Source organism: Callospermophilus lateralis, chromosome 15, assembly GCF_048772815.1.
Source record: "Callospermophilus lateralis isolate mCalLat2 chromosome 15, mCalLat2.hap1, whole genome shotgun sequence".
Taxonomy (NCBI): domain Eukaryota; kingdom Metazoa; phylum Chordata; class Mammalia; order Rodentia; family Sciuridae; genus Callospermophilus; species Callospermophilus lateralis.
Genome location: NC_135319.1, coordinates 51,416,944 through 51,439,602, shown reverse-complemented (window position 1 = coordinate 51,439,602; position 22,659 = coordinate 51,416,944). Strand labels below are relative to the sequence as shown.

Here is a 22,659-nt window from a genome sequence, read left to right as displayed (position 1 = left end):
TCTCGCCATTTCAAAAAAGAAAATTTCTCTAAAGAGATATACCATTTGAAACATTTCTGCAACCATATGAGGCAGACAGCAAGCAGCTGAGAACAATGTTTCACAACAAGAACACCAGGCTTATCAAACACAACCAGTTTCAGTGAAGAGTCCAGACTGGCACCCTGGTGCCCAGAGTAGCCTGACTTTTCTGCTCCATGAGCTTAACAGAGGACTGTGCATCTCAATTCTCAGGCCTTACTCCACACTGCACAGAGGAAGATGGCAAATCCCAGCCAGGACCTAGCAAGGAGGGTCAGGGCAGCTTGGGCCTGACCAACGTGACCAGTCTCCCACCTGTATTTCTCAACCAGGCTCTCATTTCCTGTTTCTGGTTTTTCCCTGCTGTTCAGCCCCAGTGCACACTAACTGAAAAATGATTAACTCTCAACAGCACACATTGCCAATTCTGCAAAACCCTGATAACACTACAATGCCCTTCAACCACTAAGCGAACTTGCTGCAATCCTGAATTCATGAACTCTGCTATTTGAATTTGCTGCTATAATGTGAGAGTAGGCAAGTGAGTACAGCTCCCCAGGAGCCAAGAATCTGTTCTAAAAAAGTTCTTGAAGAAACAGAGATGACCAGGGCCCTCAGCCACAGCAGCTTGAGGATAGCTCTGCTCTAGCTACAAAAATCTAGATGACAGTCTGAGGTGAAGGAAGCACAGCCAGCAGGGGTGAAGCCAGTGCTCCAGTGTACCAAGTGTTAAGCTGTCTATAGCCCAGGTGGCCTTCTATCATTCACCTGACCTGGAGAAGTGGGGAAACAGGCCAGGTGGGTCCAGAGGTTTCCCTCCAGACAGGGAGCAATGCAGGTCTGGGAAGCCACACATGATGTGGACAAGCCACAGTTCTCCCATTAGGAGGGACCCACAGGAACAACAGTTGCAAGGTCCAGCAATGTCCTATTTCAGGAACAGTGATGGCACTGTTTGTGAAAGGCTATTCTAAGCACAGCAAATGACCTGGGGTCAAAGGCCAAGCCATTGGATCCCCCCCGTCATCGGCCAAGCCACTGGATCCCCCGTCAATGGCCAAGCCATTGGATCTCCAGAACAGAACACATTGAGATGAATTCCCAGGAGATGATGATATAAAATAATATTGAAAAGCTGGGAAGTCTTAGTGAGTCTGCCTTGTTTTCAAAAGTTCCAGTTCCAATAGGAACCACCAAATCCACAGATACTGTGCTAGTCAGCTTTCTATTGATGCAACAAATACCTGAGATAATCAGTTCATAAAGAGAAAAGGTTTATTTTGACTCACAAATTTGAAGATTTTAGTCCATGACTTTTGGCCCATTGTTCTGGAGCCTGTGGTCAGAAGCGGCACATCATGGAGGCAGTATATGGCAAAATCATTCACCTAACAGCCAGAATACAAAAGAAAGAAACAAGAAGAGACCAGGTCCCACTAACTCCTTCAGGGGCACCCCTCAATAACCTAATACCTCCACTAGGCCCTACCTGTGGAACAGCACCTAGGCTAGGGATCAAGCTTATAACACATGGGACTTTGCGATCTAAACTTTCAAGAGCTCAACTACAACAAATACTCATGGTTGCAACCATTAAAAGGCTTATGGTTTAAAAGCATTTTTAATTATCATGTCCCTTATTGTCCTCCTGTTCCTCTCCTTGGACCAATTCTACTGCAAGACACACATGATGTATCTCAACTCTTTCACCATCTCCAGCCAGTGACCAATTTTTCTTCTTCTCTTTAAGGCAAGAGTCCTTTAAAGAACTACCAAGAGTCTCAGTTTCACTCCCTCACTTTCTGCTGGCTCCTTTGGCCAACTCCAGCTGAGTTTCCATCACCACCCCCACTCCCACCCAGAGCACAGTGTCTCCAATCAAGGTCACCAACCACCTCTACAGTGTCCAAGCCACTGCCAGTTTTCAGTCCTCATCCTGCACCACCTTGATGAGGCATAGCTGACTGCTCCTTTCTACTTCATTGACTTCTATAACATGAGCTCTCCTGGTCTCCCTTTCACCTTAGTCCATCCACTCAGCCATTTCTGCATGGATTTTCTCCTCCACCCAGCCTCTGGCACCCCAGGATTCAATATTCCAAATTTCCCTCTCCTCGGTCAACATGCTCACTTGTTTTGATGTTCTTCTTAGCCTACTCCTTCCTCTGATAATGACCAAGACTTTCACCTCCACCATGATTACTGACAAAGAAAACTGACATACACTGTGCTCCCTCTCACTTATGCTTGGCTCCAGTCACATGCCCTTCTTTTGATCTTTGCAACTGCTATTATCTCTGCCTGGAGCTTTTTTCCCCCAGACTCCCATTTGGCTGCTCCTTCACTAATATTCATAGCAGGGGCTGTGGTCCACTCCTGAAGTCCCAACTATCTGGAAGGCTGAGGCAAGAGAATATTGAGTTTGAGGCTAGATCTCAGCCCCCAAGTCACCTCCTCAGAATGCTCTTCCCTAGCCACCCCAGCCAAGGAGCTTCTCCCTGCCTGCTCTCTAATGCCAAGCAGGCTAATCCTGCTCTTGGTAAACCATAAGCATCACACAGTCAAATGCACATTGAATTTGAATTGAATTGACAAGTACCATACTGTCTTCATTTCACTGGGAGCCTTCTGAGGGCAGGAAAGATAGCACCTGGGCCAGAGCTCCAAGCCTTCCTGAAACCCAAGGCTGAGTTAGGGGCCCTTAATCCAGCTTTCAATCACCTTGACTCACCCATCACATTTGCTGGTTCCAGAACGTCACCTATGCAGGGCTTGGCAATCAAACATATGCACAGAATCATGATTTATTCATGAAGGACTGCACAAGAAAATATGATTGTTCTCCTATACTTACCCAGAAGACGATGTTGTAGCTGAAGAGGAGGTACTTGTACCAGCAGCTGACCTCGGCATTTGAGTATCTGTAATAGTGCATCTTCTGAGAAGCAGGACCTGCAAAGAGACAGCAACTGATGAGAGAGCAGGTTTAGTGTTAAGGCATCTGCCCAAAACCTGCTCCCCAAGAAAAGAAAAAAGTTGAGGCTCATACAGATTCCAGAAATCTCTGAATTATTTCTCTTTTGTCCTTTTGCTAGTCCAAGCACAGTCTACTACTAATATCAGCTATGTATGAGGTAAAAATCAGATTAGGTTGGCTTTTGAAAACAAACAAAATTAGGAGGAAATTTTTAAAGAATGGAAAAATAACAATTTTTAAAACGTCTTTTAAGTCCCTGGAGTTCTGCTTGGAATCATCCCAAACATTCAGCTCATCACCTCACGATTGGCTATTGATTTTTCCACTTCATGCTAAGGAAACAGGAGTTCAGAAAGGTCATGTGACTTGCCCAAGGACAAGAGAGCAATAATAGATCTAACATCTGCACCAAGAGCAGCTGACTCCACACTCCATATCCTTCCACACTCCAGAGCCAACCAAAGAAATGAGGAATCAGAGCCTGACCACGAAGAGTCACATTTGGGAAGAGGAAATGAAAGGTTAGGCAGGTTTGCATGATCCAACTACAGCCAATACATAAAGCCAGAACTAAGGTTCCATATTCATTTACCTATTATCTTCCCAAGTTCAGCCTGCACAGAGGTGAAGGCCCAGCACCCTGGCCTGTGTAGAAAGACCCCAACAACCCATAGCTGCCAGCATTTGCCTCCACCCCTTCTTCTCTGCCTTCTCCCTATGACCGAACACAGCTTTGGCTTCTTGGGGCTTATAATAAAGCTTAGATTATACAACCCCTGTGGGAACATCCTATGACCTACATTTTGAAGGGTGGTGACTGCTGATTTTATCTGAGTCCATTCCCCAAAGTCTGTCACAATCATACAAAAGGGGGGATGGTCCCAAGGAAAAACTCTGAAAAAACACCTATACTTTTTTCCTTTTTGAACCCCAGTGATAATCCAGGTGATCCCTAAATTCCTCTACCATCCTCTGGTGGGGAGTGGTGGGGAAGGTGAAAATCTCTGCTGCCAAGGCAAGGCTTATGCTGGGGAAGGAGAGGATGTCTAAGCTAACATTCAGGGTCAGGATCTGAAGCTCAAAGAGCAAAGCTCCCTTCCCAGCCCCCTGTTCACCTCCCACCTTCCCAGAGTAAGGGGAAGCCAGCTAGAACAGGGATCAGGGCCAGAACAACATGACCAGTGAGGACACAACCCATCCCCAATAGACAGTAAGAAATCAGCACCTGCCACCTTTGTATATTGTGTGAAGAATGACAACTTTCAAATTCTTACATGGCAGAAGACACGGAAGCCTTGCCACTTTGCTGAGACACTGGTGCAGAGAAGGGACAAGGAAGCACATTCCTCTGGAAGTGGATTGACTGCTCAGTCAACCCTCCTAAGGTATGGAGCCAAGAGGCTGTCTAGAGCCCACCATTCATTCACCCTGCTCTCGCCTTCCCAGGAGGGATGGAATAGAGGTAAATGCCCTGTTGGAAGAATCCAGTCTGTCTGACCTCAAAACCTAGCCAGGAAGGTGCCAACCACCCAGCAGCCCTCTTTCCTACCCTCCTACCACCATTAGAAGAATGCTCCAACAAAACTGCCCTGTAAGAATGAGGCATAGCCATCCCAGTGCCCAAGGACTCTGTGATAAGGACACACCCTTGAGAGGCTAGAACATAGCTGGACACATGTGAGGTGCTGCAGGAAGAAGCACAAGGATCTCAGGTAGAGACAGAGGCATCTGTAGCAGGATGGCCTGACCCTATCAAGGCTTTCCCTCCTGGGGCCTTGGTATCTCCAACTAAAACAGGGTTTTTATTGACTAGTCCCTGACACCACTAGAGTGATGACCCCAGCTAGCACCAAGATCATTTATTCCAAATACAGATTACAGCACTTCTCACCCCACAGCCCAATTCAGTTTAGTAGGTCTTGGCTGGGTCCTGAATATGCATTATTGACAAGTTCCTCAGAAAACAGGGACATGCTTCCAGACATGTGGCCAGAGGACCAGGTATCAGCTTAGGTAGGGGCTGCAGTTGCTTTGGGGATCCTCTGAAATTAAAAGAGCCTTGTTGGTTGGGGTACAGCACACAGACTGAGGGTCAGGAGAGGAAAACTCCTTGCAGACAATTAACTACCCAAAGAAACTAATATCCATCTGTTTTTGTATCACCGATTATAGAGCCCCAAAGCACTGGGGATTTTTGTTTTTGTTTGGGAATATTTGGTGGTAGACTATAGATGGACTCAGACATGTAGGGAAAAAAATTAAACCTAAAACTTGATTAAGTTTATCACAAAAAACAGCAAACTCAGCTGAAAATGTACCACAAGGCAGGAAAATAGTGGTAGAAACTGTTATCTTTTTTTTTTTTTTTTTTTTTAACCTACAAGACAATCCTGTTCCTTGGAATGCAAAATGTACCCTCTTCTTTGAGGTTCCTGGAGAAGGCTGAAAGGCAAATGGCCCTTCCCTTCCCAGAGCTGGCCTTAAAGACATGGAAGGCGAAAGGGCTGTTCAGACTTAGTACCCAAATGTTTAGGAATCCTAGAAAGTGCCCTTTTGCCATCAGAAAGTGCCCTTTAGCCAACCAAACCAGAATCCCCCCTCTCTCCCTGACTGCAGTTCCATAAAGAAACTACTAATAAATTAACAAATAAACCAATTCAGTTTGGGTGACTCATCCCTGTTCGGCTTGCCCAGGGTCTTTGAGACATGATTATTCTATGGTGACACAGGGAATCTCACCCTTAAGATCCCTTGTCTCCTAGAAGTTCATCCATTTCAGTATGGAGAACAGATGCCCCACAGGGAACCTCACAGAGATGCAAACAGCAGGGAGACTCGTGCTGTGGAGCATGAATTCTCCTTCCACAGGGAACCTGGCTTCTCTCCCCACCTGCTTTACTCTCTTCACCCCACAAACCACACAACCAAACAAGAAATAATTGCTTGCACTGATGCTGGGGCCCAAAGCCAAGTCAGAGAATCCCAACAGCCAGACCTAACCCAAAATGACTTCAAAGTGAACATGGTCATTGGCATCTCACCTTATCTGCTAACCAAGTCATACTGAAGGAAAGCAGAACTTGGCCCTCTATTAGTGATGTGTCCATTAACACCTATATCATTTACCTTAAAGTACACACACACATACACACACACACACACACACACACACACACACACACACACGACTAAGCATATTGGCTTCCTACAAGTAGATGGACAAACTTTTCCAAAACTAATTTCTACCCCAGCAGAGAAGAATCCAAAATCTATTTTGTGTGCATATAAAACAATTATTAATACCTCAAACTGTCTCAATTCCAAGAACTTATTAATAAAAAATATTTATATAGCAAATACAAGGTACATGTTTGTCATTTCATCAACTTCTCAAAACAGGGTCAAAGGTAGAATTATTTAATAATGTTGGGACAACATATCAGCAATCTGAGGAGAGTTAAATAAGCATGTCTTGGAAAACAGAGTATCTCAGTAGGTCCATGTTAATCATCTTTTTTTAAAAAAAAAAATAAACTTGGGTCCCTCTTCTTTTTGTAGTTTAGAGATGAACAGAATGCCTTTATTTTATTTGTTTATTTTTATGTAGTGCTGAGGATGGAACCCAGTACCTCACACATGCTAGGCAAGCGCTCTGCCACTGAGTCACAACCCCAGCTTAATCATCCTTTTTTAAACAGTATTTGGAATTGAATCCAGGGCTTCATACATGTTAGGCAAGTTCTCTCCCACTGAATTACACTCAGCCCTTTCTATTTTACCTTAAGACAAGGTCTCTCTAAGTTTCCCAGGCTGGCCTTGAATTTGCCATCCTCCTGCCTCAGACTGAGTAGCTGGAATTATAGGCATGTGTCATTGTCCCTGGCCTCATTTTCTGAGGCAACAGGGAAAAAGTACAAGACTACTCAAAATTCCCATATGACTAAAAGAAACTTTAAAATAATAAAGGAAACAAATAATAAGTGATATGCAGCTGTAGCACTTACGACATAGGATAAATACAACACATAAACATTGATACTAAATAAAACAAGACTCCAGTTTTAGGTAAACAAAGGATACAAACATTATGAAATGGAAAATCAATACAATTAACAGATAAAAATAATGTCATTGGATATTTTAATTTTTAAATTTTTTTGCAGGCTAGGGATTGAAACAATGGCCTTGAACATGTGAAACAAGTGCTCTACCGCTGAGCTATATTCCCCCAGCTGGAAATAAAATTTAAACAATATCCAGAGATACTATTTCACACTTCTTAATTTAACAAGATAACCACCACTATTGCTGGCAAGCATGTTTGTATCTTGTTGGCAGCAGAGAGATCTGTTACTACCCTTTCATTTAACACCCCCAAAATCTGGTCATACCCTTAAACCAATAAATTCATGACCAAGAATATGCCTCATGAAAATAAACCATGAGAAAGAATACACACTATGAAATGTGAACATCACAGTTTGCATGATGGAGCAAATTTGTAAGCACATGGTTAAAAAAGGCCAAAGTGGAATACAGGAGCTTGAAAATGGGTGCATGGTGTGTGGCCTTTAGGTGATTTTCCAAAAAGGTTTCCACTATCACCTTCACCATTTCCTCCCTGGTGTTATAAATATAAATAGAAGCGACTGCTGGGGTAGGCAGGGTGGGTGGTGACGAGCCCTGCAGTCATCATAAACAGGGCTCCTGTCTACTTCTGTTACATTAAGCTGTATCATTCCTCCCCACTGTCCATTTGTAATTTGAAAAGTAGCACATGCTCAACTGTAAAATGTTTGATCAATTCAGAAGTGTGAAAAGTGAACTGGCAATGAGAACCCACTCCAACATGGCTTTCTGTTTGACCACAGCTCACAATATGAAATACATTTCATGGGTTGAGGATGACTAATTTCAGTGTAGAGCATTTGGGATTGGAGCTTTCGTACAACCAAAAACAACAACAACAAAAAAAAAAAAAGAACAGAAAGCAAAGCAAAGCAAAGCAAAATGAAATACGTAATACATTTGACAAAAAGTAATCCAGTGTGCACAAATTTGCATGCATAAATTTAAAATGATTTTCCTGAAATAATACTTCCTCTTTTCACATGTTGTACATTTTAGATTTGCTCTTATTTAAATTTTTATCAAAATTATATCTACATATAATCTAAGAACCAACTATTGTAAAAACTGTGCTGAGAAAAACAGTAGACCCTAGCCCCACCCCTAAGTTAGGCCTCCTCTCCTAAGGACATTCAACTTCTAGATGACTCTTGTTTATACCTACTATCTCTTAGAAATGTCTGTATATAATGTTTGAATTACTAGTCCCTGCTTTTCAAATTGGGACATTACCTGTCTACTTCCTACCCTGAAGATGAGGATTTAACTAGACTACCCTTGAACCCACCTTGCCCCTGAGCTACCCTTCCCATATCTGACCTTTTCCATCTCTCCTCTCTCTAATGATAAGACGTAGAAGTGGCTAGAGTAATTTTCAGAGCTGATACTACAAAGTTACCATACGGGTCATCAAAAAGAGCCAAGTAAACCACAATTGTCTGCTTTTCCCGTGCAATTTTTGTTTTCTCTGGAGTTATTCTCATTTTTGTTTGCTTCAATTTCTATAATTTACCAATAGTCAATCTCATATTCATTTTTTCCCATATTTTTATTGATGCATTATAGTTGTACATTACGATAGGATTTGTTGTTACATATTCAAACATGCACATAATATAACAATATAATTTGGCCAAAGTCAACCTCAAATTCAATGCCAGGTGTCTAAATCTACTCTGAATAAGTTCTTACACACCAGCTATTCTATCTCTAATCCCTTCCAGAGGCTTCTGAGCTGCTTCCATCTCACCTGATGCCTAGGGCTCCCTTTCCCTTTTGGGATACCATCTTCAGAAGGTCTGGTCTTTGGCTCACCTTTGTAAAGAAAGGTTTCAGTGCAAAAGGCATGTTTTTCTGACCAGGTGTATCTGAAAACATCTTTGTGCTCCTTTCGCCTATGCTACATAGGTGCTCTATCCAGCTAATATCTTCACTCTTTTTTTCTCCCACATTTCTTTATTAGTGCATTATAGCTGTACATATTGATGGGATTTGTTGTTACATATTCCTACATGCACACGAAATAATAATATTCTACCTTCACTCTTTAATGAGTTTGTATATACAATTCTATACTGAGAAGCAATTTCATGGAGAATAATGAGGCATAGCTCCACCATCTTCAATATTCTTCTAGAGCACTGAGAAGCCCCAAAGTACTTGATCCTTATCTTTGTATTTTTTTAAATATTTTTCGTTATTGATGGATCTTTATTTAATTTATTTATTTGTATGTGGTGCTGAGAATTGAACCCAGGGCCTCACACGTGCCAGCCAAGCACTACCTCTGAGCCACCACCCTAGCCCCCCTTATCTTTGTATTTGATCTGTTTTTTTCTCTCTGTGAACTTACAGATTACCTAGCTCCCCAGCTTACTGAGATTTCAGAGTACCAGTCTATGTCTACCTTCCACCATGTGGCTCAACATTCAGAGGACCATTCCTATTTAGAAAAAAACAAAAAAACAGCTTTCTAGTCTAGGAATGTTTTCCTTGAGATTTTATCACTTGCATTCTTTGTTCTCCCTTTCTGCTACAGCTTTTAATGGATATGGGAAGCCTGGCTCATTCTTTCTTTCTTTCTTTTTTTTTTTTTTTTTTTTTTTACCTATTATCTGTCTTTTCATCTTTTTGTTCTATTTCCTGGAAGACTTCCTCAACTTTACCTTCTAATAATTCTCTGATGGTTTTGCTCTGACCACATTTCTTAATTTTTAAATAACTTTTGGTTTTCCACATGTGATTTTTTTTCATAGTATCTATTCTTATTTCATGTATGGAGTATTTCTTTAACTCTGAGTATATTTCTGAGTTTTTTTCAAAAATCGTTTTCTCTAAATAGACTGTTTCTTTCAAGTTTTTTCCCCCTTATTTGTTTTGCCTTCTTTCATGTTAGTTACTTTCTTAACATGCCTAGTAGTCTTTGGTAATCCTCATGACTAAGGTGGATGACTAAGAAGTTAACTTGGAAACGCTAAATCCCTGGGCAGCTAAGTTTCTGTCTAGAGTGATCTAGCTGGCCTTTTGCTGGGAAATCTCTCTTATCAGCATCATTTGTTTTTTTCTCTTTTCTTTCTAGGCTGGTTAGGTTTCCCCAGTGAGATTGGCTGGTTATTTATTTATCCATTTATTCATTCATTCATTTGTTTATTTATTGGTACTGGAGATTTAACCAGGGGTACTTTACTGCTAAACTACATTCCCAGCCCTTTTTATTTTTTATTTTGATACAGGGTCTCACTAAGTTGCTTAGGGCCTTGCTAAACTACTGAGGCTGGCCTTGAACTTGCAATCCTCCTGCCTTGGCCTCTCAAGCCTCTGGTATTATAGATGTATGCCACCCCTCCGGGGAGACTGCTTTTTAATCACCAAGGGATTGGATATCAGTATTCTAGAAGCCAAATAGGGTTAGAAGATTGGGGAATAGAGGTGATCTTCATATGAACCCTCCAAAATACTTGGAGTCTCCAAGGCCCTTGTTTTTTTTTTTTTTTTTTCCTTCTGCAGAATTAATCTCCAATATCCAGCTGAAAAGTGGGAGAGGCAGAGGCAATCACCCAGCATCACGGAGGAAGGAAAGGAGACTAGGTATGTAACCACATCAATTGCTTTCAAACCATCATATTACCCATCTTGGATGCTCTTCATCCCCTGTCACCCCTCAAAATAATCTGGTGCCATCAATTCTTACATTTTAAACTGGAATACTTGTCCATCAATTCCTAGTTTGCAAAAGTTTTCTTGCTGTTGTTTTCTTTCTCATTCTACCCATGCTCATGGATTCATTTTTTAAAATCCTCCTTAACTTATGTGAGGTTTTCAGAGAAAGTAAAATTAGGTCTGTTCAATTCATCACTTCTATCCCAGGAAGATTTCAAAGTATTTTTAGTTGCTACTTTTTATTTAGCAAAGTATAAAAGTCAAGAAGAAGAATCTATCACCACATTAAAAAAAAAAAAAAAGGCAAAAGAGGCTTTGTTCATGCAATTAAGGTGAATAATCAACTGGTCTTAAAATAGGGAGATTATTGAGTGGGTCCAAAGTACAGTCATCCCTCTGTATCTGCAAGGGATTGATTCTAGGACCCCCTTGGAAAAAAAACCAGAGATGTTCAAGTTCCTTATATAAAACAGTGTATTATAACCTTCACACATCCTCTAAAACTTTAAATCATATCTATATTATTTATAATATCTAATACCATGTAAATGCTTTGCAAATGTTGTTTACTGTATTGTTTAGAGAATACTGCCAAGAAAAAAAGTCTATACATGTTCGGCACAGATGCCATTTTCCTTTCCAAGTATTTCTGATCTGTGGTCATTTGAATTCAGATACAAAACCCACAGATACATAGGACCAACTGTAATTACATAAGCCTTTATAAACAGAGCTTTCTCCCAATCAAGTGCAGAAGCATCAGTGAGAGAGATTCCAAGCATGAGAAGATCTGATGTACCTTTGGCTGGGTATGAGACATGGGGGCCACCTGCAAGGATCAGAGACTCCAGGAGTTAACCTCTAGCCCTGGCTAGCATCCAGCAAGGAAGCGGGGACCTCTGTCCTACAACAGCAAGAAACTGAATCCTGCCAACAACAGGAAGAATAAGCTTAGAAGTGGATCCTCCCAAGTCTCCAGAAAGAAACAGTCCTGCTGACGCTGTGATTTGGGCCTTGTGAGACCCTAAGCAGAATCAGAGTTGAGTTTTGTTGTACTTGGACTTCTGACCTACAAAAACTGTGAAATAATAAACATGCATTGGCTTAAAGAAAAAGGATGGATTGGAAAGGCAGAAAAGGAAAGACATCCAATTCAGAAGGAAAAAAAAAAAAAAAGATTGGGCTTTTAAATTAAAACCTAAGTTTACAAATTTGGTGCAGTGGTGCATAACTGTAATCCCAGCTACTCAGGAGACTGAGGCAGGAGGATTGCACATTCAAGGCCAGCCTAGGAAACTAAGCAAGATCCCCATCTCAAAATAAAAATTTAATAAGGGCTGGGGATGTACACAGCAGCAGAGTGCTTGCCTACATGCACAAGGCCTTGGGTTCAATCCCCAAAACTGCAAAACCAAAACAAAACAATCATCACCACCAAAAAAAAAAAAAAAGAAAAAAGAACCTTTGAGTTTACAGAAAAGTTCATTACCTTTTTACAGATCAGCTTCATACAAACATCATCCTCACCAACTGACATTCAAGAAGCAACTGTTTGTTGAGCTTCTCGGCCATGTTAAAATCTGGCTAGTGCCTAGCTATCCCACACCCGAGGGAGTTGGGCCCTTGCTCCTCAAGCTGGGACCTTCGGAGGGAATGGCAGCCACTTGCACACTCTCCTTCAGGGTCTCCTTTCCCCATTAGCATCTCCCCATTCTGACCTGTCCTCTTTGGACAGTATCTGTTTTAAAATTGTTACTGACTCTCTGGTCAGATATCACTACCAATAACATGAATTTGCAGGAAATGCAAAGTCTCAGTCTCCCTCAATGTGTATTTTAACTAGATCAAAATTTGAGAAACTGAGATACCAGACTCATTCCTGACACAGACACACAAACAAAAGCGAAGAAGACAGAGACAGCCTGCCAGACAGACTGAGGCACAAAGGAAAGGAAGTGGAGAAAAGGGAACTCAGTGCCACACTGCCTGACCTTGCTGTAGGCAGTAAAGTTCTCAGTGAGCTCTGTCCTGAACTAAAGCTTACCACCCTCCTAAGAGGTGGTTACACACCTAGCATCCCCTCCACTACTGCTCTCTGCTGGTGGCTCCGTTGCCTATTATCTTGCCACTGAAACCTATTCCAAGCTCCAGACATAAAAGTTAAGTATGGACCAAGGAGTGCCATTTGGATCCCCCAGGGATCTCAATCAATGTGGCTACCAACTGGGTTCCCCAAGGGCACCTTCAATCACCTCCAATCACAAAACCATCTGCTCAGAAGCTGTTCTTAACTGCTCTCCTCCTCCTCCCAGGGACCCACAAGTCAGTACTTCATTTCCTTACAAGAAGGTCTGAAGGTCTCCTACCTGGCTCTCCACCTCTTCTTCCACTCCTCCTCATGCTCCTCTCTTTTACCTGAGGATCAAGTGACCTTAATCACAAAACCATGCACCCACATTCTTAGCTAAAATGGGCACCACCCCTCCAATTTAATCATCCTTGCAATCTCCCCTTCTCTCTATTGTCCAGAGACAGCCATTCACTAAGAATTAACTTTTCACCTTGCCTTCAAGGCTCCCAGTACTGGCAACTGACCCAATCTCAGGCCAACCAAACAGGAAAGGGCAGCCACATTCCCAACAGAATTAGGGCCTCTTCTGCATCTCAAAGCAGTACAACTTAGACCCTGGATATTCCAACCATCTAAGAAGGGGGTGCCTCAGGGCCCACTGGGCACCAGAGAACCTTCACAGGCCAAAGGAACAGATAGGTCTCAAGGGAGATGCCTAGGCAGGGGTAGATGGGCATGGAAGGGAAAGGGGCTCCAGCAGGCAGTAGGAGAAAAAGTTAGTATGATGCAGGCCAGAGCAGGCAGCCCACAGGAATCTCACTGAGCTGCCCCAAGGCACCACCACACTCTGAGAGGCAAAGAAGGGGCTCAGCTCTCTCTGACTCACTCTCAGAGTCTAAAGTATCTATGTCCTCTGCTGACCCAGTCCCGTTACCCAATACCCTAGACCTAGGGTCTACCAGACAACAAGGCAGCAGACACTCACTGGCATCAGGAAATGTGACTACACCGTGGGAAGGAACCACAAAGTTGTACAGAATTTGGGGTGAGTCAGCTTCCTTCATCACAGGGTGACAAGCAGTGCTCCAGAGCACAGGTATGGGAGAAGGTAGGCTCCCAGGATCATCAGGCCCTTGACCACCAGCCCTAGGATATCTTCCATGTGGAGGTTCAAGAGAAGCTGGGCCACCAACTCTGAGCCACAGATCTAGCTTGAGGTTCTAAGTGCGTGGCTTCCTGTAAAAACACTGAGCTTGTCAAATTAGGCATTGTAAATTTCCACCACCAAAAACCCACAACCCCAAACCTGCTGAGTTTCACAAGCATCAGGGGCCTCTTCACTAATTGATGAAAGAAGCCTTTGCCTCCTTCAATGCAGTCATCAGGAGAGAAGCCCAGGGAGGGGTGGACAGGGGTCAGTGGAGGGAAGCAGGAAGGGGACTCTGCGGGAGAGGTTGGGCCTGAAAAATCACAAATCCAGTGATTTTAAAACTTACTATTTTTATTATTTTTTAAGCTACAGAAGTCTTTGTTCAAAAAAACTCTGACCCAGAAACCCAGCTTGGAAGTAGGCAGAGTTCAGGTCACTTTTCTCTGCAGGTGACTGGGGAGAAAATGGAACTCTGTGGGGTGACCACAAAAAAACAACCGGCTAGATCCACATGATACCAAATTCCACAGAACATCCAAACTGCTGAAGGACATGTTTCCAGAATCCCATTGAGTTCAACAGGGCTGTTATAGACCTGGAAAAGCACAGTTTTAAAGAGCTGTCCTTCCCAGCAGTCAGTTTAAAGAAGCCTCCACTAGCCATATCTGGAACAATCTGAGAATCAAAAGAGACAAGAATTCTGAGTGGATTCTAATACACACATGGATAAACAAACAAATGGGAGAAAAGAAAGATAAATGCCAAAGAATAAATACAGAAGGAATTATGGAATTACATCTTCACCATTCAGCAACCATGAGAGATATAACCCATTCTGTCAAGGATGGTCAACAGATCCTAAAACTAGCTGATCAAAGTTTGATGGGAAACAGCACATTTTCATAGTCTCAAATTACTCCCCATAGGGCACTTGTTAATTACAAAGAGCATCAAAGTAACTTAGCAGTGGAGAAACCCAGCCAACAACACAATAAGCAAATGATCACTGCTAATATCACTAGTAATGAGTCGAACTGAATAAAGACATCATGTGCCTTCCCAGGGGAAGCACCTATGACATAAACTCTCTTGTTGAAAATGCTTAACCTGAATCTAATCATGAGGAAACATCAAACAAAGCCAAATTAAAGGTGATTCTACAAAATAAGTGGCCTCAAGTCAAAACATAAAGTTTGCAGTCCTTTTCATTGGGGTGGGGTGGGGGTGGGGGTGGGGGGGAAGCAGACAAAACCTAAGGCAACAAACAAGCCTCTGCAGAGGACCCCAGAGGAAATTCTCAGAATGATTCATCAGGCAACTCACTCAACTGCACCAGCAGCTTCAGGGTATTACCTGCCCGCCCAGGTGAGGAAGGGCCTGCTCATCCACAGCTGCTGCCCCACCCCATCCTCTCAAAGGGGTGAAAGAAGGATGGCACTTTCCTGGCTTGCAAGTTTATTTCCCACACCACTTGCTTTCTGCCATCCGAGATGAGGCTGCCCACTCATGGGAAGATTTGGAGTTGACATTGTCATGGTGCCCTGTGCTCTGATAATCATGGCCCATTCTGAAAACTTAAGTCCAGGTCAAACCCCTATGGACACAATCCTTTCACATGCCCCAGGCAAAAGCACATGAGAGTCTCTTTCTCAGCCAGCTGCACACAAATGTGCCACATGTGGGCCTGTTTACAGCAGCATCTCCAAGGTGAACAAGAACACAGAAGGCCAACTTGCTGTGCCTCAGGACAACTGTGGTACAGAGTCCCACGTCCACTCAGAAACTCTCAAGGGAGGACCAGAGGGCCAAGGGCAGCCCAATTTAGCAAGGCTGCAGACAGCCTGCCCAACAACCCCTGAGTACACAGCCGGCTTCCGTCAAGGAGGAAAGGCTTTGTTGTGGGAGACAGCACCTCAGGACTTGTTTCTACATGTTTGGGGTGCAGCTGCATGCCATGAACCCAGAATGACTCTGTGCAGACAACTCTTGTAAAGGTAAAATTTTTAAGCTGACTCTAAGCGGCAGAGCCTGAGTTAAAGTGTAAAAGACCGGACATTGTGAAGTTTCTAAACTGCAAGGCTTGGGTTAAAAAGTAAAAGACCAAGTATTGTTAAATTCCTCTGCTACCCCCGGAACCTATAATCTCTGTAGTTGTTAGAACAATACCCGAACTGCCCAGTAAATATTCTGACTGACTCCTCTGGTTGTCTAATAACTTGGGACTCTGAGTAGCCTGGCACATAGGCATCCAGGCCCCCAAAAACAATCAGTTTAAATGTGTACCCCGCTTAGAAGTGACCAATCACCCGTGTCCAATCTCTTCCCGCCAATGAATGTACTAATCATGACTCAGAGTTGTTGTTCAATTTTCCCGCACCTCATGATGATTTGTTCTGATGTATGCCAAGCCCCCCCCCCCCCGCCCTCTCCAAAAAGTGTACTTAAGCTCTGCCTGACCTCTGCTCGGGGCTCTGGGCTGCTCTGTCTTCCTGAGTGAGCCTGGAGTCTCAGCATGCTGAATCAATAAAACCCCTTCTGCCAATTGCATGGAGCCACTCTCTTGTGGTCTCTCCCTCTGACGCTTCGCTGGACCCTTACATTCTGACTCAAGAGTAGGACCTGGCTGTGGGACGTGGGAGAGGATTCCCACTCCTAAATGCAGGGCCAAGTAGGTGCTGAGCACAGGAAGGAGGTGCAGGGGAAGCTCATCAGGAAATGCTCCACAGTACAGCTGGTTTAAATGTGAACCAGCTGAGAGCACTGCCTCTAGAGGAACAACATTCTGGAAGCAACAGTGGTGTCTGGCAGATGGGGACATTTGGCCATCCAACCTGGTGGCTGCCAACTGTCTCAGGACACACTCTGCAATGCAAATCATCAACAGAGTCCCCACTATGCCCCCAGTTCTAGGCCAGGGGTCTAGAACAAAACCAGTTAGGAGGGAACCACTCCTGAATACTACAGGTTCCAAGAATGGATCTCTTGGGCCCAGCACCTGTAATCCCAGACAGGAGGCCAAGGCAGGAGGATTTCAAATTCAAGGTCAGCCTGGGAGCTTAGTGAAACTCTGCCTCAAAGTAAAAGCCAGAAAAAGGGCTGGGGATATACCTCAGTGATAGAGGGCCCCTGGGTACCCCAGTGGGAATGGGGGGAGTAGCCTATGGATCTGTTCCAGTGAAAAAGTACAACTCTGCTTAAATGACTGGATTTTGCTGGTTATTGAGGAGCTGCTCCAATAACTCTGCTAGGATTTGACCTGCATGCCTAATGGAGACTTGAAATGTTTTCTTTGTGTGTGTTGCTCCACCTCTCTTCTCCTACAAAGGAAACTACTTAAGAGAATTTCAAGTAATACATATTTAGTCCTTTCCTCCATTTATTTCATGGCTGAAAGGCATAAAGGGTACTTATGGATGTTTAAAAATCTTTGTAACCAAACTACATAGTCTGCTACAAAATACTGTGTTAAGACAAACACCCCAGTTCACCCTGAGGAAGGCATTCTGGAGAACACCCAAACTCTACCAAGCAGTTCAGGGTGGGACACTTTTCAGCCCAAGGCAGAGCCTGGCTCCCAGACTCCTACAAGCAAAGAAAAGCCTGGGGCGGGGGCGGGGAGGAGATTTACAAAGCTAAAAACAAGCAAGCAAAAAACTTTCCCAATGAAGTTATGAAAAGTGAAAAGGGGCAGAGCTAAGCAAAGCTATGTGATGTGTTGGACAAATGTCAAAAGAGAAACCGAATAGGAGGGGGTTTAAAACTATAAATCAATGAAATCAACAGTGGGAAACTACTGACAAGGACTGAGAGGAAGCCAGTAAGAGATCAGCAGAACAGCTCCAAAAGTAGAGCCCAGAAGGGCAGGGATTCTCAGCAAATGGGCAGGGGAGCTGGAGTCTCATCCCCAGGGACCTAACTGTACCCCCAACCCTTCATCAGAATATAGGAGATGCTAGTGTGATCAAGACAGTCACATGTCTTTTCCACAGCAAAACTACAACAAAATGTAATTTATAGTCCCTCTTCTGAATTATTTATTTGAACTTCAACATACACCAAAATATTTTTATGTAGAATGCTTTGAGTTTCAATAAAGTGAAAAGAACTCCTACAACCTGATTCTGATTATGTCCTCCAGATGGACCAGACAGGGACAAACGGGATAGGACAAGTGACACCAAATGGCCTGGAGAAGCTCCAATTACCCACCTCAGCTCTATGCCCCAAAGATGAACTCACCAGCAGGCTTGGAGCCATGGGAGCTTTGGGGTACTAGCCCCACCTCCAAGACACTCCTAGTGCCCAGGAATACCTGTGTGTGCTGCATGCCCTAGTAGAGGGGCCACAGACATAGGAGTCGCCAAACCCACCTTAAGTGGACAGTTTTAAGGAAGGCCAGAGGGTAAAGACCACAAAACCACAAAACAGACTGGTGGAGAAATAACAGGGTAGGTGTATGAGCCAGTGCTTTTCAAATGTGAAAGTGCATGCATATCATATGGGAATCCTGTTAAAGATTCTGATTCAGCTAGTCTGGGTGAGGCCCCCAGGACTGCGTCTCAACAAGCTCCCAGGTGATGCTGATGCTGCCTATCAACAAGCCTGTGGGAGGCATTCTGAATAGAGAGGATGGGAGATGCCAGAGAACAAGCCACAACACCAATGCACAGGAGGAAACCAACCATTAAGTGAAGCATGTCCTTACTGTGCACTGATTTACAAGGATGCAATCAGCTTTCCTTGAGAAACACTTTAATTTTGGAATTTGTTAGTTATCGTAGGGTATCCCACTGGATTGTCACAGGTGTCTTGCTGTTTTTGCCATGCTGGGGAATCAAATCTGGAGACCAGCGAATGCTCTGCAGTGACCAAACACTGAGCCACAGCCCTAGCCATCACAGATTATTTTTATTCCCATTCCACCACTGCAAACGCTACTCTAACCAAAAGATGAACAAACCCTGCCTCCCTGTTCCTTGAACTTCTTCCAAGACCATAGGCTTCCAGTGACATGCTGGCAGAAACAGAGCCCGGAGTAGTGGCATGGGCTGGTCCCAAAGACAATGAAAGGAAAGCAGGAGGGCAGCAGACACAAGGAGGTCTGGCAGTTAGTACTGGTTAGGGCTGGGAAGACCAGGGGATGGAGGCTGGGTGGGGAAAGGCAGATAAAGGGCCAGAATCCCATGCTGAAGGAGCAAAGGAACAGCAGCAAAAAAAAAAAAAAAAGAAAACATTTTATCTCCTGGAACCTGTGAACAAAACAATGAAAAAACTGAAACTGAACCCCCACCTCCCGCACACTAAGGTAAAAAACAGAAACTATTTCAGTACAGAGGGTATCTTTACCTTTTCATTTCTACTTTGAACCATCTGTCTTCACTTTGGCAGGAGATAATAAAATGTTTTCCTTTCCTTTCCTCAGGTCCCCCTTCACAAGAGAGGGGTGGCTATAATAACGAATAAGAGTAATATGTCATTTCCAAGAAAAAAGCAAGTTGAGGTCTAAGGCAAGACTTTACCCCTGGTCACATACAGCCCTTGAGAACTGGCAATGTGTTTGGGTTCAAGGTGGCAGGTTTCCAGATCTCAGTTAAGAAGATCATTGCAGTCCCTCAAGAATCTGAAAAGAAATGCCCAGGAAAAGAGGACCTTTGTTCATCCCATCTGAGGGCATTTTCTTCAAAGATTCTGAGCTGGCAAGAGAGGTTCCTGGCAGTGACTGCCCACAGGACTAAAAAGGTCACAGTTAAAACCTTTTGAAAGTTCATCTGAGCAACCTGTCCTCCTGTCTTCTAGCCAGAGGCCCATGCCAAGTGATCTGGACTGGCCAAGGTCACCCAGGGAGCCAGTGCAAACGCCAGGCTCTGTCTCCATGTGCTCTTTCCTGAGCAATGTGTGTGACCTTTTCCATGCATGAACTACCCTCTCCTCAAAAGTGGCATCTGTGTTCCAGCTCTTTTTGCTTTGAGTCTCCTGGATGCTACAATATTTGCTGAAATAAGGACACCCCAAGGTGCAATCCTCTTTGTGGCTGAGACTTGCTTCCTAATTTGTAAGACTAGGCTGATTAAAAAAGTCAGATAAGACAGCCAGTCAGGCTGATCTACACATGGGTGGGTTTTGAAAGGTTAAAGTAAAAATGTTCTGTACAAAACAACTCTATAGTTCAAAGGCTGGTGACTATTACAGATTCTAGGACAGTTCAGAAAACAGGAGAAAGAGAAAACAGGGGCAGGTACTCCAGAAAGAGATATCATATGGTGGGTGACAGAAGTGGCCTTTGGCCCAACCTGTGACCACACATGGCTGGAAATAGATAGACCCCCCCCAGAGAAAATGTTCCTTCTGCTCACTAATAACTGGGAGGAGGAACAAGAGAAATTCAGTGTGAAGGGGGAGGGGCGGTTCCCTCCAGATGAAAAATCCTCACAACCATAGAGATGAAAATAAAAAGAAACTTTTCTCAACCAACCCCGCCACTGGTGGCTAAGAGCTCTTTCTACATTGACTTCAATGATGATCACACTGTGCCCAGGAGTGGCTTTTTCTGCCAAGGACCAGAAGGCTAGTTCTGGGGTGTGTGTGTGAGTATGTGTATTGGGGGGGGGGGGGAGAAAGAGAGAGTCTCTTTCTGCTCTTTCTGTCATGTACACACTCAGTGGCCACAAACAGATGAGACCTCTTTTTTTCACCATACAAGCTACTATCATTCTGATTCATAAGAGGGGCAACTCTGTAAATAAAGGAAACTTCGGCACTGCAGGGAAATGGGGTACAGCCAGGGGCTGCCATGCCTTTGCCTCAGCAGGCAGACTTCTGTCGTAAGGACTTCCGCTGGTGCAGCGTGCCCGCCGCCTGCTGCCAGCCTGAGATTCAAGAGCCCGGAGATGGCAGAACAAAGGAAAATGGCTGTGGCTCAGTCAGCGGTGGTTGCTGGCTGGGTTGCCAGCGAGCAGGCTTTTCTGCAGTTGAGTGCTGGAGCAGGGATGAGGGACACCGGGAGAGTACAAAGGAAGGTGGAGGCCCTGTGAGACTCACAGCAACCCAGGCATGTGCCTGGCCCCCACCCAAGGATGCAGCTGGGCCAGGGGGGATGAAGCAGAAACAAGCTCCCCAAGGCAGCAGAGTAGGTGGCAGCTGGGCCCCTGGCACTGGGGCTCCTTCCAGTAAAAGGAAAAGGGATCTTGACAGAGGTACCCACAAAGGGCAGGCATGAGGGCATAGCAAGGCCCAGAGTTTGAGAAAAAGTGAGAGGTCCAGGAGTGGCTCAAGACAGTCTGGAGTGGACCTCTAAGGAGCACAATGGGTTCCTGCAGCCAGCAACAACAGCAGCCCTGGCCACTCCCTCCCCTCCTTCTCTAGTCCCCACCCCCCAAAATCCACAATGGAAGCAACAGGAAACCAGGACAGAGCCCATGAATAGCTCCACTGTCAGTCCCAGGCCCCACCTCCTCAGTTCCACAGGTCAGGCTTTGCAGCCACCAAGACACAATAGAAACCTCTGTACTACTGGGGCCCTTAACAACAGAGCTGCTGGCATGGGGAACTCTGGACTGCAATGGTGAGAAGTTCTCTGCATGCCAGGACAGAAGGGCCAGGGCAGGAACAACCAGGGCAGGGATAAAGGCCAGGGTCTAGTGAGGGGGCTATCTGACAGCCAGCCTTAAAATCTCCTTGTTTCCTGCCCTGCCCTTGTTGTGGTCATCTCAGAGGCACATAGTGGCAACAGCCAGAGTTCTTCCAGGGCAGTGGAGACAATCCTCCCTCCCTCACTCCCCTAATCCATCCCAGGAAGGAAAAACTCTGTGCCTTACCCCCTGTTTCTGCTCTGAAAAGAAGTCCCTGCTCAAAACAGAAAGTCCGTCTACTATTTACCCAGGCACATTTTACATAGACTTTTAAAATCACAGCATGTTAGGCAAGTGCCAGAGCAGGCAGGATACCAGGGACCCCAGAGCAGCAGGCCTGATCCTCACACTAACCCCTAGACCTGCTCTTCTGAAAGCAGGCCAGCTCCAGCGTGGTTCTCAACCAAGGCTCCCTCTTCACACCCACCCAGGTCCAGCAAACCCCAGAGGCAGCTCAAACCCACATGTGAGAAGCTGCCTTTCTCTTTTCAGATCCCTCTCTCGCTCTGGCTGCCTCCTCACACTCCTATGTCACACTTTTGGATGCACAGGCCTCATGACCCACAGGGCTCAGCCAAGGGACACAAACATAACACTCATGGAGACAGGCAAGCCTGAGGTGAACCAAAGACAGGCTGGGATGTGAACCAGATTGCAAAAATATAAGATCCTTTTAGAAGAAATCCTCAGAAACTTCCATTCTCCCTCTTGGAAGAAGGAGTGTTTCCTTCCTGTTAAGCACCCAATGCCTTAATCTCATAGCCAGCCAACATGTATATGATACCCTGCAGAAACAAAACACTGAAAGCAACTTCAATGTCTGTCAACAGGGGACTAGTGAAGTGAGTCAAAAGTCACTATTCAGCAGAATGACCTACTGTTTTAAAAATAATGGACTAAACTCTACTAAAATGGAATAATCCCAGGATAAGTTTTAGAGTGAAAAAAACCAGTAAGTGCAGAACAGTATAATTAGTATACCACCAAGGGAATAAGCTAGAGAGGAGTACAGACATGCCTGACT

At 44.5% G+C, this 22,659-nt stretch overlaps 1 protein-coding gene across 4 annotated transcripts in view; it reads right to left on the bottom strand.

Annotated features, from left to right (window-relative positions):
- Tspan14 (tetraspanin 14) overlaps positions 1-22,659 on the bottom strand; it is a 56,210-nt gene that overhangs the window by 24,630 nt on the left and 8,921 nt on the right. For 3 of the 4 annotated variants that reach the window (XM_076834972.1, XM_076834971.1, XM_076834973.1), the window contains 2 exons: positions 2,876-2,973; positions 1,311-1,409 (listed from right to left, as the gene is read on the bottom strand). In XM_076834972.1, coding sequence (XP_076691087.1) covers positions 1,311-1,409; positions 2,876-2,956 — 180 coding nt within the window. In that variant the 5' untranslated portion in view covers positions 2,957-2,973. The remainder of the gene's footprint in view (positions 1-1,310; positions 1,410-2,875; positions 2,974-22,659) is intronic. The other variant, XM_076834974.1, reaches the window with a different exon arrangement.